The 18,120-nt window shown below is 38.9% G+C and overlaps 1 protein-coding gene across 6 annotated transcripts in view; it reads left to right on the top strand.

Annotated features, from left to right (window-relative positions):
• cnot2 (CCR4-NOT transcription complex, subunit 2) overlaps window positions 1-9,853 on the top strand; it is a 131,472-nt gene extending 121,619 nt beyond the window's left edge. For all 6 annotated transcript variants that reach the window (XM_080191206.1, XM_080191207.1, XM_080191211.1 and 3 more), the window contains 3 exons: window positions 2,740-2,840; window positions 3,012-3,156; window positions 8,717-9,853. In XM_080191206.1, coding sequence (XP_080047332.1) covers window positions 2,740-2,840; window positions 3,012-3,156; window positions 8,717-8,803 — 333 coding nt within the window. In that variant the 3' untranslated portion in view covers window positions 8,804-9,853. The remainder of the gene's footprint in view (window positions 1-2,739; window positions 2,841-3,011; window positions 3,157-8,716) is intronic.
• The last annotated feature ends 8,267 nt before the right edge of the window (window positions 9,854-18,120 follow it).

The raw sequence follows: 18,120 nt of genomic DNA, 5'->3' as shown, positions 1-18,120 counted from the left end.
TCTGCTCCCATCTACACTAATGTGCCATCTAACTTGGTGTAGTTTGGATTCTTAGATTCATAGCTCTTTGATCCTTCTAAGTTATTAAATTTCATAAAAATTGAGACCCCAGTGTAGGCTCCTAGGAGACACCACTAGTTATATCCCACCAATAGAAGTGCATTGTAATTAACTACTCTGGTTCCTCTCTCTCCCCTACATCCAAATCAGTTCTCTTCCTTTTTAATAGGTTGCCTTGAATTCCACTCAGTTTCATTTTTGCAATAAGTTCTTGTGTGGAATATTGGTCACGCATCCTTTTATCAAAACCTTTGCCAGCCATTCATTTGATATTGGATTATGCTTCTGTGAAGTGCCTCATGGCACGGTGACTAGTGTCCAGGTTCAATTCCAGTCTCGAGTGACTATCTGTGTGGAATTTGCATATTCTCCCCATGTCTGCATGAGTTTCCTCCAGGTGCTCTGGTTTTCCCTCACAATCCAGGTATGTACAGGATAGATAGATTAGCCATGCCAAATTGTTCCTTAGTGTCCCAAGATGTGTAGGTTAGGGAGATTAGCAGGGTAAATGCGTGGGGTTACAGGGATGGGGCAGAGGGTGAGATGCATACTCAGTGGGCCGAATGGCCTCCTTCTGCACTGTAGGGATTTTATGATTCAAGCTGCTCTTCTACGTTAGTCTTTATATAAATATAAAATTGTTTAGTGTGAGAAACAGAATTTTTATACATTTTAAGTGGTGGATTTAAGCCCCACTGTAATGGCTTGAGACTTAACTTAGGCCTCAGTGTAATATTGAGAGAGTGCTGCACTGTCCAGAAGGTGTGTTTTTGAGGAGACTTCAAAATTGAGGACCTTTCTATTCTGAGATGGGTGTGAAAAGATTGCATGACATTTGATGTAGGGCAGGTTGGCCTTCTGGGACCTGATCGCTAGCTAGCACTATCAAAGACAGATAAACTGCTGAATTTGAGATCTTACTGTAATAAAATCAACTTTCATGTTTGCCTACATTACAATAGTGATAATAGAAATGCTTTGTGACATCCTGGGGTTGTGAAAGCTGCTAGATAAATGCAAATTCATTCAATTCCATGTGCTAAATATTTTTTCCATCTATTCAAAGAGTGCTGTATTTTAGGACAAGATTCAACTTTTAGATGTCATTTTAAACAGATATGCCAATAACTTAGAACTTCAATTTTAACATGCTTGTAGCTGTTAATTTCTTTTACTTCCCTGGCTTAAATAATAAAGTCTGGGTAGCACTAGACATAAGTGGAATCCTTTTGACTTCCTCCTGGTTTTGCTTATCTTGTCCAGACAGTGTAACCTATACATTATCTTTGAGCTTATGACCTTGACAACCTAGGTCTGCCAGCACTGGTTGTGAAAGCTTCTTTGTCCTTGGACTTCTTTCTGAAGTATGCATAATTTTTAGTCTGTCTCTCTTGCGCTGACATTTTTGCCATTGTGATTTGTACATATCTAAAGCAAGAGAAAAAGATCACTACTTTAAATCATTTTCCACAAATCTTATTTTTATAACTAGTTCGCGTCCCATGGTGTTCCCCATACACAGTCAAAACCAAATTTTCTGGTGCTGAGATTAAAGTGCGGTGAAAATTGAATGTGTGCATGCAGGCGTAGTTCAGCTCACATTTTAAAGTTTACTTATGTAAATATTAAAATGCGGGTGTTCTATCAAGTAGAAAAATTTGCAGCAATTTGGCAAGCAGAACTGGAATGTTTGTTTTTAGGAGTGCAGCAATTTCTCTTCAGTACAGGAGGAGGAGCTGGGGGATGTAAACCTTAACTATTGGTGGAATGATGCAATGAAAAGTATGTAACTCAATTCCAGTAACATTGATATAGTACCATTAGCCTAGAAAATGCTGAGCAATTTCAGACATCAATTAATGTCAAGTCAAAGGAGGATATATTAGGAGGGTTGACTAATAGCATTAGCCAAGAGTATAGAAGTCAACAGATTAAGCAAGGGAAAGCAAGGATATTTATAGTAGAAAAAGTTGTCAAAAAAGTGCGCCAAAAACATGAAAGCAAGAAGTAATGTTTTGTCCGTCTTTTGGATGAAATGTTAAACTGAGGCACCATCTGCCTGTTTGGGTGGATGGCATTATTTTGAAAAACACCAAGGGAGTTATTTCTCAGCCTATATTCATCTCTCAGTCAACATCACTAAAATGAATTTCTGCTCAATATCATATTGCTCTTTGCTGAGTTTGCTATGTGAAAGTTGGCTTTGTTTCCTTTATTTATATCAGTGATCCAACTTCAAAAATACTTAATTAGCTGTAAAGCACATTGAGTTGTCCGGTGACCACGAAAAGCGATTTACAAATGCAAATCTTTCTGAACAAAGTGCGTTGCAATGATATTTTTAATACATTATGTGGATACGTTCACTTGCATTGACAGCTATATTTCATTTTTGCTCAAGTTTCATTTGCTGTCAGTGGCCAGAACTTTAGGGGTAGGTTATGTAATGACATGCACTTTGAAGATCAACAATTGTGATATAGCCAGAGTGTGAATATTTAAATGGACATCTTTTTGTATACTTTGTGGTAGTTGGACATTTACGGGCCATGTTGTAGAATTCCTGTTGATTATATCCTGTGGCATGTATTCTTATAAAATATAGTTGCTTGTTATGTTAAGATCGCTAAGCATCGTTTTATCTTACATTTTAAATACAAACGATGATTTGTTTTACAGCTTGCTGCAATAAAACTTGCCCGCTATGGAGAGGACCTCCTTTTCTATCTATACTACATGAATGGAGGAGATGTCTTACAGTTACTTGCAGCAGTAGAGCTGTATGTTCTTTTAAATATATAACATTTATATTTGAACTAAGTTTACTTGTAGCATGATTGTTAAAATGTAATGATTCTGATTCATGTTTTTAAATGATTTGCCATATCTAAGTCCATTTACTGGATATGTTTGATATTCATACATGTCTTTTCTTGCATTGTGAATGACAGATTTAACCGAGACTGGAGGTACCACAAAGAAGAGCGAGTCTGGATCACCAGGGCCCCAGGAATGGAGCCAACAGTAAAGACCAACACCTATGAAAGGGGGACATACTATTTCTTTGACTGTCTTAACTGGAGAAAGGTGGCAAAAGTAAGAGCTGATGCGCTAATTGATTTTATATGATGCAGAAATTGTTGGCCTTCGATTGTAAAGGAGTCTGATGAATTTACTGACTTGATGTTTCCTTGAGAAATTAAGAATGATTTGTTTGCTGGAAACAACCAATGTGTTTTTGTATGCAACATTGTGTATTTTTTTCTGCCCAGCAAATCTGATCTGTGGTTCTCAATAATAAAGATAGCTGAAATAGCCTAGATTTGTGTGCTGTTGTTTTAACTCTTGAGACTGTTGGATGCTGTAGCAAGTTCTGCACTCTTGAAGGTATCAGTTTTTGAAGATTTAAACTCGTGCACTGAAGAATTATAGCATCTACAGCATAAGATAAAATGATGGGCTCAACATGACTATGCAACTGCTAGCTTTAAGTCAAGTATTTTTGATTACATATCCTTACTCTTACTATGTTATTTTCCTTGCTAAATTATAGTAATACTTAGTAGATTTAGTGCTGTAATATTAACTGTTATTACAAATGTTATTTTTACAAGTTAAATAAGGCTATTTTTGAAAAACTGCTGGTCCCCCTTTTTTCACTCCACCACATTTTATCTGCCTCCCTGTTCAGTTTTATATAATTACTTAAAATTATATTTGATATTAATTACAGTACTTGGATTCTATTTTTACTTTCGTTTCAAGGTGTAATGATGGTTCCATTTTTCCCTATGGTTCCTCCATCCTCCTGTTTTAGGTTCAGCCGAGATATTATAGAATTCCTACAATGCAGAAGGAGGCCATTCAGCCTGCACCACCAACAATCCCACCCAAGCCTCATCCCCATAACCCCACATATTTAGCCTGCTAATCCTCCTAACACTAATGGTTAATTTAGCATGGCCAATCAATCTAACTCACACATCTTTAGAGTGTGGGCAGAAAACGGAGCACCCGGAGGAAACCCATACAGACATGGAGTGAAAGTCACCCAAGGCTGGAATTGAACCCGGGTGCCTGGCGCTATGAAGCAGCAGTGCGAACCATTGTGCTACCGTGATGCTCTCTCCCTGTTAATAAGAAGGGGGCAATTTGGAGATTAGTTTTTTGCCACCGGCAAAGTGCATCGCCTTATCGGATCTGTACTTCCCTAGCATCCGAAATCTGATCCTAATTTACTAATGAAATGCTGTAGGAGCCTATTTTAGCCATAACTTTACTGGATGTGTTATTGTGGGGAGTAAGCCAACATACAAGGTAAATTGGACTGACACTCAACAGTCTGATCAACCCAGATACCTAAACGAGATCACAACAGCTGTGCTTGAAGAGGCAATTGGAAAAGTATTTACTTAAGGCTTAGTACTTTATGTACTTAGTACTTAGATTTCGAGCTTCGTAGATGACATGCAGCAAGCATTGTACTTCATATTCATCAGGTGCAGATCATTATTTAACAAAACCAATGATAACTAAAGCATTACTTAATTAACTCCTAGCCAATTGTTTTGATTTAAAACAGAAAATTGATGGAATCTCAGTCAGATCCCCACAACATTGATTACATTGTTTAAAGCCCTGATGCCAATGAAGAATTTGTTTATTTGGTCCCTGTAAACATACCTTGTTCATAATAGTCCCTGATTTCAGTTTCTATTTGACCAAGAGAAAAATTTAATTGTTTTGCTGAACATTCCACTGAGTTTCAATGCAACAAACTGGCATATGTTGCGAATGATGAAGTATTCTAATAATTCAATTAACTTGCACATCCAGCCTCTGTGCAGTTTGAGAAGTGCAGTAAAGATGTAGTGGAAGCAAACCAGTTTTTGGAGGAGATAATCTTGCACTGTTTCAGTTTTAGACCAGTTGGAGTAAAACTGGAGTAATTGCAACTCTCTAGTGGTCAGCTGTCTGATCTCCAAGCTGAAATGTTGGAAGTTTTATTATAAACAAGCAAACAGGACAATGAAAAGGTTCTGTGGCAATTGGTGAGCAGATCTCTTGTGAATGCATTGGAATATCATACAATGCTTTTGTTTCCCTGATAATCCAACTGCAATGTAAGCATCTAATGTAAATCTGCACCTTTCATTCATATTTCCCTATATGCTGATAAAGTTTTGTCTGCTTGCAGTGAAGAAATGTTTTTTTTTGCATAAACCATTTAATGATTTGAACAGTTTGCAAATTAAACTCCAAGGAGATCTCAAAGTATACTTTTAAGGAAGATAGTACCTTTACTCTCAGTACGCTTTTTTTTAAAAAACTGACTTTTATGAATTAAAATACAATCCTATAATTTATCTATTAGCCACAAGTAAGACTTACATTAACACTGCAATGAAGTCACTGTGAAACTCCCCTAGTCACCACACTCTGGTGCCTGCTCAGGTCAATGCACCTAACCAGCACATCTTTCATATTGTGGGAGAAACCAGAGTACTCGGAGGAAACCCATGCAGACACGGGGAGAACGTGAAGATTTCACACAGAGCATGACCCAAGCCGGGAATCGAACCCGGGTCACTGGCGCTGTGAGGCAGCAGCGCTAGCCACCATGCCGCCCATAACCTTTGGGCTGGGAAGCATTTCGCCACTGATCGGAGTCAGGTAACATTTTGTGAAGGCCCGGCTGATTTCTAACCGTTGGCAGTGTAGTATAAAGCTGAGTTATCATCTTGATCAGACACTGGATTTTCAGTGAAGGTGTGTGTGTGTGTGTGTTGGCAACCAAACAGCAATCTTAGTGACATTTCAGGTCTTTTGTTTTTAGATGAATTTCTAGAACATTACATTACAACGCAGCACAGGCCCTTTGGCCCTTGATGTTGCGCCGACCTGTGAAGCCAATCTAAAGCCCATCTAACCTACGCTATTCCAATATCATCCATATGTTTATCCAATGATTACTTAAATGCCCTTATTGTTGGCAAATCCACTGCTGTTGCAGACCAGGCATTCCACACTCTTACTACTCTGTCCTGTATCTATCACCCTTCAGTTTAAAGCTATGTCCCCTTGTGCTAGCCATCTCCATCTGAGGAAGAACGCTCTCACTATCCATCCTATCTAATCCTCTGATCATCTTATATGCTTCTATTAAGTCTCTCCAACGTAAACAGCCTCAAGTCCCTCAGCCCTTCTTCATAAGGCCTTCCCACCGTACCAGGCAACATCCTGGTAAACCTCCTTTGCACCCTTTCCAATGCTTCCACATCCTTCCTATAGTGCGGGGCCAGAACTGTACGCAATACTCCAAGTGTGGCCGCACCAGAGTTTTGTACAGCTGCAACATGATCTCATGGCTCCTAACCTCAATCTCTCTACCAATAAAAGCTAACACACTGTATGCCTTCTTAACAACCCTATCAACCTGGGTGCCAACTTTCTGATCTCATAGAAGTTCCAGCTTCACATTAGATATTCCTAAAGGCATCGTTTAGTAATACTTTTGTGGAACAAAGAGACAACACAAACCATTCTCAAAATTAGTCAGACTTGCTTGATTAAAGCACCAAGTGGTGATATCAGTCCATCACTGTCATTGACAAGTGCCATTGGGTTCCACTGAGATTTGAACATATCAAAAATCTCTTCCTGTTAATGGTCTCCTCAAAATAAAGTTCAAACCTTATTGTGGCAATTATAAGTACCTTTGCTTTCATAAAATATTTTATATGGTGCAATGCATCAGTTTTCTTTAAATGCAATTGCTTACTTTTTAATTCAAAGGATGATGTGTACTTGTTATGGTGTATCATTTTTGTAATTGGGTTATGTGTTCTAAAGGAATAAGGCAAAAGGAGATTACCACCATGAAAACAAAAGCTCTAAATGACAGCTACTTTGTGGCATGGAGTATACTATGCATGCCAATAAGTAATTATATTTCAGATATTTAATATATGCGTCAGAGATGCTTGATAAGGGGCTATAAAAATGCAAGCCAGTTTCTTAAGCTTGTTGAAATGCTGTGAATGAACTATTCTGTAATTGATGCTTTATCCCTCCACACCATTAAATATATTGGACAATGCCACCTTCCTCTAATGCTTCATCATCCAACACCTTGAAACCACCCTTGTCTGACATTATTCCTGCAGATTTGAATAATGGCTTCTCTTCCCTCCCGCACAGTCATATTCGGGATTTCCAAGAATTTGGCCCTAGGTCCTTTAACTACTCAGCGCTCTCATCCACAAACATAGATTTGTGCATAGCTTTCATTTATAAAGTGCTTTTCATTAGCTCAATACTTCATAGCCAAAGAAGTGCTTTTGAAATGTTGTCACTGTTGTAATAGAGGTAAATGTGGCAGCTTATGAGTCTGCAAACAATGAAGTAAATGGTCAGATGATCCATTTTTGGTGATTTTGGTGGATGAATTACGTTTCAGTGAGATCTCCTACATCTATCAGAGGGGGAAAATTGGTTTAACATCTCATTAAAAAGACACTACTCCTACCTCAGTACTGCAGTGAAGAGTAGCTGCTCAGATAGCTGGCTTCAATCTTGGGGCACTTTCCATTGGGCCAAATCTGACACAATGTCTACTGATAATCTCTAATTCTTCGTCATTTTTCTCAACCTCTTGGCTGCTTCTCTACAATCAAATTGCATGCCCAACAGCATCTTTTCTACCTCAGTGTGAAGAATCTGAAGCAATCATTTTCATTCCCATCCAGAACTCGGTTGACTTACTATTTATTCCATCTCCCTCCATGATCATTCTCCCAAGTTAATCGGACAATGCCACCCTATTCAACCCAACAACTTAGTCATCAAGAGAATTTCTCACTTTTGCCCTTACTTCAACTACTACCTTGTTTGAAACCCTTACATGTGCCTTCCTAAGCACCAGTCTTCTTAGCATCCATAACTGCTCTATAATTGAGACACTGTCAGACGTATCCTGTTCTTTGTTACCACTCATCCTTCATCTCTTGATCATCCCTTACCCAACATTTTTTGCTTCCTTCTCCTAGCTCTATGTCCCATAAAACAATTTAAAAATCTGTCTCCTTATATCTATGTTCTCTCTGAGCGCACCTTATGTTTGTCATCTCTTCCAGTCCTGTATACCTGTCAAAGTAATTTGTTCCCTTGAATCAGATTTCTGTCTCTCCCTAGTTTTCCTTCCTCCTCAGGTGGCAGAGAGCTAAGTTACCTCAGTGCTTCTCTTTGGAACTCTTTCCGAAACCACTCTGCCTCAACTCATTTAAGAATCTTTTCAAGAAACATATTTGATCAGACATTCATTCATTTTTAAATAAAAAAGACTTCCATTTATATCGTACCTTTCATGACTTCAAGACATCACGAAACACGGAATAGCCAACTAAGTATTTTAGAAGTGTAGTTCACTGTTGTATTATAATCTCTCCCTTTTTGTCTTTGTCTGCAGTTTCTACACCTATTTCCTCCACCCTTGGAAGTCTCTTTCATTACAGATGCTATATAAATTCAAGTCGTGTGGTGTTTAATCTGTGAATATGTACCAATATTGTACATCTTTAGAAGTCACTAAGTGTCTTGTATTGCTTTCAAGTGGAAGTTTGCTGTCACATGACTGACTTTCTCTTTTGGGTTTTAGGAGTTCCACCTGGAGTATGATAAACTAGAGGAAAGACCTCATCTGCCGTCATCTTTGAACTACAACCCTGCTCAGCAAGCCTTCTAAAGACTTAACTGTTCATGGGGTATGGCTGTCTCAGCACAATACTCAAACTGCGGAAACCGAAGTGGCTCAGGCATCCTGGTTTTTATTCTTTGAGGATCTGGCAATTGGCTCATGTGGATGGATCGACATTTTGAAGTCCTGCCTTAGTAATTATGTGCTGCCCAACACAACTGAATTTGTATTTTTTTTTCTGTTTTTTTTTATTATTTTGAGCAGGGTATGTTTAAAAACGACACGCAAAATAATTTTTCAGCCTACAGGCAGACTTTGTTCTGCCAAAGGACAAGTGGACCGACAACATTTTCATTGCTAAATTTCCAAAGTGTAAAAATTTAAAAAGTTTGCATTGTTCATTGTAGCATTACTGGTAATAATAAAAAAATGTTTAGTGCATTTTTATGTGAAGATCCTCCTTGTATTTCATTTGGAAAGATAAGCAGCCTGCATTTGATTTGTCCATTTTACTACCCCTAATGTTTTTGAATGGCATTTCCGCCAAGTTAAATGCAAGAACATTTGACTGTTTAAGTGAACGTTATTGCCACGACCTCTGGACATTTTCCACGGTTGTGTATCACTGGGCTTCATCTTTCCAGAATGAGCAAAACACTGTCCAGTCTTTGTTACAATTTTGTAATAAAAGTGTACATTTTTTTAATTTTTGGACATCACATGAATAAAGATATGTATGTACGAATGTGTATATATTATATATATGACATCTATTTTGGAAAATATTTGCCCTGCTGTACCTCATTTTTCGGAGGTGTGCATGGATGCAATACATGAAAACAGGACATTTCGGGAACTGCTGAGCAGGGGACCGCTGTGTCGCCCTGTGCACTTAAGGGCCAGATTTTCAGCAGCCAAGGACATCCATACCCAATTGAACATGATGGGACTTCAGGAAGTGAACTGAGACAATTCACAATGGCTGGTTGAACAGCAGCATTTCATAGGAAAAAAAAGAATTAAAAAAAAATCAATCTTGTATTTTCTGACCACATTAAAGCTTCTTCTCTTTGTAATAAAGTAGAAAAGCTGTCCTAACTGCAGTGTTGCCTTTAATTTGAAATTGCTACGCAATAATGTATTTTAATTGCTTGCCTTGAATACAAATGAAAGACGTTTTGCAGTATTTGTTGGAATTTTTCACTTCATGACTGGTGTCTTAGTGTTCTGCTCACCAGGTAAGTGTTTGATTTTGTATTAGTCGTGGTTCATTTAAAAACTTTAAAAAGGAGAGCCGTTAAGTGATCTTTAACAATAAGGAAGTGCAGTCATGAGTTACTGTACTTCAGTGATAATTTTAGATTTGTTAATACAGTATTTCAGTTTTGGTGAAATCCTTTTAAGGATGGAGCACCACATCAAGGCACATCTCTAAGTAAGAGTACATTTGATTACTAAATTATGCCCAGTGCTAATCCATTAGTGACCACCTCCTAAAGAGCCAGAACTAACCTATAACAAGTCTCTCAACCACAACAGACATGACTGCAGTCGTTTAGCAGCAATTAAAGCAAGCTGTTGTCATTTTTCTCCACCAGAAAACCAGACACATTTATTGCATATGTCAAACTGTAACCCAATGTCTGTTCAGAATTTATAAACAACCTTTTCTTTCTTTCCTGTTTATATAATCGATCATCGTGAGTTAGTGGAGCAAACCTTCATGTCCATGATTTTAGCGCCGGGTGACTAGTCATCTTTTGCTCTAACAAATCTTTCTTTTGATTGTATAAGAATAGCGCACAAATATTTAGGATTTAAGTGTCAAATGATTAAAGCATGTCTAAATCAGATTTTCCCCCTTATTAAAAAAAAGATAGTTTGCACACAAAACTGACTGACTGACTTTAAAAAAAAATCACTAACAAAGACATTTAATATTATAAATTCAGTAGTCCCAAATCATGTGAATTTTTCCTGCACTTATTTCCTTCATCTCTTCATAGTTTCTAGTTTGCATGTATAGAAACGAGTGTATTTCAATGCATATTTCTAGCTTAATTTCTTGCAGCCATTCCATTTTTTGTTCCTGTAAAATGGAAAAATTCTGGCAAATCTGGGAGCTCTCAAGTTCAACTTTATCAAGCAGTGAAATTTGGACCCATTTCTTTGGCTGTATTTTCATTTGAATATAAAATAGGTTAAAAAGTTTACTTAAAAAAGAGATCAATTATTTGCACCTTTGATTACATCACTTATAAACATTAGATGAAAGTTTAAGAATGCTTTGAAGAAGAAAACAGGACTGCTGGCCTGAGCCTGAAAAATGAAATATCTAAATTACTGGTTTAATCAATCATCACTAAAGTAGTACATTAGATTTCTAAATAAACTAACTAAAAATTTGGGTTAAGCATTTTTGAGAGATTTTGGATGCTTCTACTAATCAGTCCCAAATGATTTTTCTGTTCAAAAATTGGGTGGCATAGTGCTGCCTGACAGCACCAGGGACCCGGGTTCAATTCCGAGCTTGGGTCACTATGTGTGGAGTTTACACGTTTTCCCTGTGTCTGTGTGGATTTCCTCTGGGTGCTCTGATTTCTTCCCATAGTCTGAAAGACATGCTGGTTAAGTGCATTGGCCACGCTAAATTCTCCCTTGGTGTACCGGAACAGGTGCTGGAGTGTGGCAACTAGGGGATTTTCACAGTAACTTCATTGCAGTGTTAATGTAAACCTCCTGTGACAATAATAAATAAATTTTAAAAAACAATGAATTTGAGTGATTGCAGTATTATTCATTTTAATAATCGTCATACAGTGAAGCATTCTTTTTAGAAATGTAATTTAATCCAGAAGTTGGCTGTTGCCAACTGAGTTTGCACTTGCAGCTAAGGAATATTGAGAACTTTAGTGATTAAGTATCTGGGATGTTCTCAGTTATTGCTTGGAGTGTGTAATTTCTCCAATTCTAGATTGTTATGCATAATGTATATAACTAAATTTAATCCCCTGAAGTCAAACTTTCAACAAATACGTCTCTGGGCTCAGGAAAGCACAGCTAGGACAAAGATTAATTAATAGATGAAGTGGAAAAACGGTATTCAGTCTCCCAGCTTACTCTAGTAAAGTACAACTTTCTAGTGCCACAACTGATGAACAATAGATCCTGCCAGACCTCAGTGGTTCTCTACACAATCCATATTGTCACTTTGTGAAATATTTTACCTGCATCTGTTAAATGTACATATTTTTAAACATAGATTTATCATTTACTCAATGCAAGTTAATTTTTATTTGCAATATGAGAATATTTTTTTCCTATTAAACTCTTAATTTCAATGAAGTAGAAGCACATTAAGGTGAAGTGTCTGAAAAGAAAGGTGGGTACCTATTATATTTGCACTGTTTAGTGCCACTCCCACGTTCCTGTAAACCAAAATTTTGAGAAAGCTTTGGTGGGGAAAGGTGTGAATTTAAGAAAATTGCTTGCATCATGGCTGTTAGCAGAACAAATACTTTTAGTTGTTGTTATGTTTTTCAACAAGACTGATGATCCAAACTAAAATGCATGTTGACTGCATCGTTATCTTCTTCCCCTATCTTTAAGATGCTGTTTGAACGTTGCAGGCACAACATCCAAGGTAAGTCTAACAAACTAATTAAATTGTACTTCGTCATTCATAATTTTTCTCACTATTAATGAGGCAGGTTATGGTATAAACTGGTATTGTAAAACCAGATGTAACATCTGTGAATGCAGTTATTACTAGATAGCAAGATATATCAGTGAGCTGCCTGCTGTTTCATAACAATTAGTGTGGCATTTTAGGTAAAGAAAATCTTGCACCCTTCACAGCCAAAGCACTTTATGGCCAATGCAGATTTTTAAAAATGGATTCATCTTTGTAATGCTGGAAACAGCAACCAGACTGTTTATAATATGATCCCATAAACTTGAATGTGGTAGAGTTCAGATTATCTGTTTTATTGATTCAAGAATAAACATTGACCAAAGAACAAATCCCCTATTAAACTTTAAATGATGTCGATTTTAAAATATATGCACCTAAAATGACGGATGAAGCCTCAATTTATCAGACCTGAAAGACGGGTAATGATGTTTAACCCCAATTGCATCATAGCAATTCTTTCATCGCGTGCAATCACAATGACAACTTATGTTTTTGATTTGACATGTAAAATCCACATCAGAAGTTAACCTGTTGGGAACTTGGTGCAGTCAGTCACAGTTAGTTTTCAAGCAAATTTAAATTCACCCCAGAATATTAATAGGAAAGTCTCTGGTTGCAAAGGTCTGATGAGATATGAAATCCAACAACCTCCCTCAACTCCTAGGGGTATTTCTTGGCTCTCCCTAATTTAACACTAACTGAGTCTCGGGCAAGAGACCATATGATAAAAAGCCACTGGTGTGAGGAGCTGATTTTCTGAAGTTTAAAATTTAGTACCTGAAATTGAGCACCAGCAACACTAATCCCACATTTAAATTCAGATTAAGCAAATTATCTAACTGTGGTTTGTTAGCAAAGCAGAATTGAGACATTTTCTGAAGTGAACTGTATCTTTTTAAATGTATATGTAACGTTAGTAGTACTTCCCGAAAACAAAAGTTCCGAACACTTATGATTTACATACTGTTTTTGTTGGTAGTATTTTGACCCCCCCCCCCCCCCCCCCTCCCTCCCTCCCTCCCTCCCTTCCTCCCTTCCTCCCTTTCTGGAGATGTTATGTCCCTCTATTGCCTCACCAAACTGCTCGCGAGTAGGCTGTTTGATTTTGGGGGGCATCAAAACCAAGTTCGGTTCACCATTCGCAAGTGCACTTTGTGCAAATAGCTTTTCAATGATTTAGCTCTCCCATCAGCTTTGGAGCCCTGACGAGAATAGCACTCCATCTGCTGCTGGAGTCACAATTAACTAACACAAACCTAGAATCTTGGTGCCACCCAATGTGTGATATTCCATTCACTAGTTTATCAAAAGCGCCATAATTAATTTGAAAATGCAAACCCCCACTTCACTCAAATATGGCATGTTCTATATTTAGAGCTGGTTGATGTGTACTGAAAATAAATCTAGGTCACCCAGTTTCCACATCAACTTAAATAAAATCAAAGGTTACATCATTTGAAGATGATGCACAGAAATGGAGAAGAAAGTCTGTAAAGAAAAATACCGCCCTTTGACTGACAGGCTTGAGGAGAATCGATTCAAATGGACTATAATTGTTTGGGGGCGGGGTGCAGGAGGGAGAGACGACACTTGGGGGAAGTGACCTAGTGAGACACCAAGTTCTACCAGATTCTTCAAACCGGTGTTTACAAATGTGCTTTTTTGACAAATCCATCCAAAAAAATCTAACGATCAAGTCACAGCAAACATGGTAAGCCCAACTAATTGCCTGCCATGGTCTGTCGTTCTAGTTTGGGGTGTTGACTTCTTGCTAAATAACATTTTACTCACGTCACTCACCTTCGAATACCTCACTTGGATTCATTCCTCAGCCATGAATCTTGCAATAGGTATTACGAACTGGCCATTTGTATGGACCTTCATTAGGAGTTGCTGGCTGGTGATTTTTTTTCGGAGGGAGTGGGTTCCATCCCTCCTTCCGCGGGGATTAGTGAAACTACGATTGGCAAACCCAGTATACAGAGAGGTAAAGTGAATCTGGGCCTGTAGCTGCCCTTTGGCTTAACAACCAGAGCCATGGCAGGAGATTAGTTGAAAATAGGCCAAACGAAGATATCGATATTAAGGTCAACGCGTGACCTCTATACTTGAAATTGTTTTCTTGAATTCGTGTTCAGTGAAAAAAACTGAACTGGACAATGGAGTATTCAATACCTTTGTCGGTTAGAGCTGTTTAAATGAGATCTTGAATTTAGCTTCCCTCAACATAAGGTGTTCTAAAACCACAAACCAGTTTGCTCTCATTGTGGTTTGGGGCGTTTGACCCTTTTATCAGCTGAAAGGCAAAATTAGAAGTCAGCAAACTGTTGGCTGACACCTTTGTTCCCACATTTCGAGTAACAGTTACAAATGTGAGGATAAACATGAGGGCAGATAAGCAATAATGTTGCATGAAAGGTTCTCACTGCAAAATGGACTGCAGGGATTGAGGTACTGGTACCGAATGAGTCAACTTTACGGGTATATTCCTGTGCCTGCCCTGATTTGTGTGACCTCACACTTCGGTACATTTTTATAAAAATCAAGAATTAGGTTGTAGTGGTGTACCACTCACTTCTAAAAATGATTTTGCGGTTGCAGTCTTCCCTTAGTGTTTAAAAGGCCCAGTAAACCAAACGAGCTGCTGTCTTGCTGGGACATTTCCAGCATGTTCTATTATTTCAGATTTCCAGTACCTGCAGGATTTTATTTGTCCAAAGTTGTCCTCGGATTAATGTCGCTGTTGTGGGATAATCAAGTCCCGATTTTTTTAAAAAAGTGTGTTACTCAGTAATGTATGGCTAAATATTTCTGAAGGTATTTCTTTTGTACGGGGTGACATCTCTGGGCTTTTAAAGAAAAATCAACATTCAAAATGGAACAACCCTACCTTTTGAGGAAAGAGCTGATCAGAAGGAGCCAAGCGCGCTCTTCCACCTGCAGAGTGACAGTTCAAAAAAAAACAAGCACACTAGATTGATTGGGATATATTTAAAACAACGAAGATACCATCCTTCTTGGTGCTGTTCCCAAAGGAAGATGAGAAAACCATACGTATAAATCTTTCTTACTTGTCCCCCATAGAGTGTGATAAAATGATGAGCATGTACTATTCTTCCAATCCTGGTTAAATGAACTCCAAAGTGTTAAATAATTCATCAGCTCCACCCTGGAGGTAATTTGGGGAGTGGGTGGGAACAGAGCTTCAAGTCCATTAGCGGCACCTGTCTTCAGCTGTCAATCTTTTTAACCATTCTTTTTTGCTAACTAAATCCGATTAACTAAGGGACAAATTAAAAGGGGCAGGTCCCAAAAGCAGGAGAACTGCCCAAAACAAAGGACTGAGTAGAAAGGAAACTTGAAGTATCAAATTAAAATGTGATTAATGGGGTCCATAATGCACCCCAGTCCCTTGCAGTGCTCAGTGGGCACAGAAGGTAAAAAGTAGTTCATTTATTAGTCACAAATAAGGCTTATGTTAACATTGCAATCAAGTTACCTTAAAATTTCCCATTTTAAAAGAGGCCGCATTCTGGTGCCTGTTTGGGTCAATGCACCTAACTAGCACACCTTTCAGACTATGGGAGGAAACCAGACCCCCCAGAGGAAACCCGTGCAGACATGGGGAGAATGTGCAAACTTTGCTTAGCCAGTGACCCAAGCCAGCAATCTGGGTCCCTGGCACTGCGAAGCAGCAGTGCTAACCACTGTGCTGCCATGCCACCTATGTTAACAGTGCCCTTAGACAATTAGGGCCCCAATCTCTGCAGTGCATTCCATAAGCCAATTTCAGGCCATTCACCCTCATGTGATTCAGTAGTAACTTTTCCAATATTCTTGCCAATAGGTTATTAGCTGTGTGAATTTTCTTGTTTCTATAACACAGTGAGTCATGCCTTTCTGCAGGAACCACCTGGTGTCAGCTCTAAGGGCATCAAGAGATGATATTTAATGATTGGCCGGGAAGCATATAGCGGGAGCAACTATGCCCCCTAGGACCACTGCCAGCAGAAAAATGGGTGATATGTTGGACTAGTGTGAGTCTTCATGATGTGGCCATTGATCTTGGGGACGTAGTCACTGTACATCACTACAGTTGGTGCACAGCACTGTTGGAACAAGAGTACACCCCTGCACAGTGCTCAAACTTTTCAATGTGGTTAAATCAACAGTGCTGTGTTGCATTCTGACTGGGATATTAACTCGTGGCATCCGCTGATCGTGAGTTTATTTCTTTTGAATGTCGACATACAATGTTGTCATGCTTCTTGTTAAATTTAAAGTGTCTCCATGTGTTTTAACTTGTACACCCACAGGAAGCTTATCATTTGCTGGTTATATAGACCAGAGGAAAAATCTGTCAATTATTTGAATTGTACATAATCCTGCTGGTGTCACAGTCTAATAAACCCATGATTCTGATAAGGATTTGGATTCTCTGAACTGTTGCCATTTTAGCTAAAAAATAGGACATGGGAGGTTAACTCTTCAGGTTCTGAATGAACAACTTAAAAAACATGGTTTCTGTTTCAAAAAGTTTTCTTCTGATTTAAAGATGCATTGTTAGTTTTTCTGGAGGAGGTTCAGATATAAAAGTTTATTTATTAGTATCACCAGTAAGCTTACATAAGTTCTTAAAATATAGGAGCAGAATTAGGCCATTTGGCCCATTGAGTCTGCTCTGCTGTTCGATCATAAGAACATAAGAACATAAGAAATAGGAGCAGGAGTAGGCCATCTAGCCCTTCGAGCCTGCCCCGCCATTCAATAAGACCATGGCTGATCTGTCGTGGCTCAGTTCCACCTTCCTGCCCTCTCCCCATAACCCTTAATCCCCTCTCTTATCAAAAACCCATCAACCCGCGTCTTAAAAATATTTAGCGAGGCAGCCTCCACCACTTCAACGGGCAGAGAATTCCAGAGATTCACCACCCTTTGAGTGAAGAAGTTCCTCCTCAATTCCGTTCTAAACCGCCCCCCCTTTATCTTGAGGCTGTGCCCCCTAGTCCTACTGTCTTTTTTGAGCGGGAAGAGTCTCTCCACCTCTAAATAACCATCATGGCTAATATGCTCCTCATTCCCATGTTCCTGCCTTCTCCCCATAACCCTTCAACCTATTATCAAATAAAAATCTGTCTCACTCCTTCATAAATGTGCTAACTGTGCCAGCATCCACCATATTTTGGGGTAGGGGATACCATAGATTCACAATCTTTTGGGAGAAGGAGTTTTTCCTCAACTCTGTTTTAAATTTACTACCCCTAGAATTTCATTATATTATGAAGTTACTGTGAAAATCCCCTAGTTGCTACAGTCCGGTGCCTATTCGGGTACACTGAGGAAGAATGTAGCGTGGCCAATGTACCTAACCAGCACATCTTATGGACTGAAAGGAAACCGGAGAAAACCCACACAGACACAGGGAGAATGTGCAGCCTCCACACAGACAGCGACCCAAGCCAGGAACCGAACCCATCTCCTTGGCGCTATGAGTGCTTACCACTGTGCGGCCCTGCTGATGCTCACTAGAATTTAGAACCAGAGGTGATCTAGTTGAAACATAAGATTCTGAGGGGGCTTAACAAGGTAGACACTGAGGGTCTCTCCTGGTGGGGGAGTCTCAATCTCGGGGGGGGCGGGGGCGTGGGGCACAGTTTCAGAATAAAGAGTT

The sequence above is a fragment of the Carcharhinus amblyrhynchos genome, chromosome 6 (assembly GCF_965287045.1).
Source record: "Carcharhinus amblyrhynchos chromosome 6, sCarAmb.v2.hapA, whole genome shotgun sequence".
In the NCBI taxonomy this organism is placed as follows: domain Eukaryota; kingdom Metazoa; phylum Chordata; class Chondrichthyes; order Carcharhiniformes; family Carcharhinidae; genus Carcharhinus; species Carcharhinus amblyrhynchos.
The sequence above is the reverse complement of the archived record's forward strand: the minus strand, read 5'-3'. Positions and strand labels throughout refer to the sequence as shown.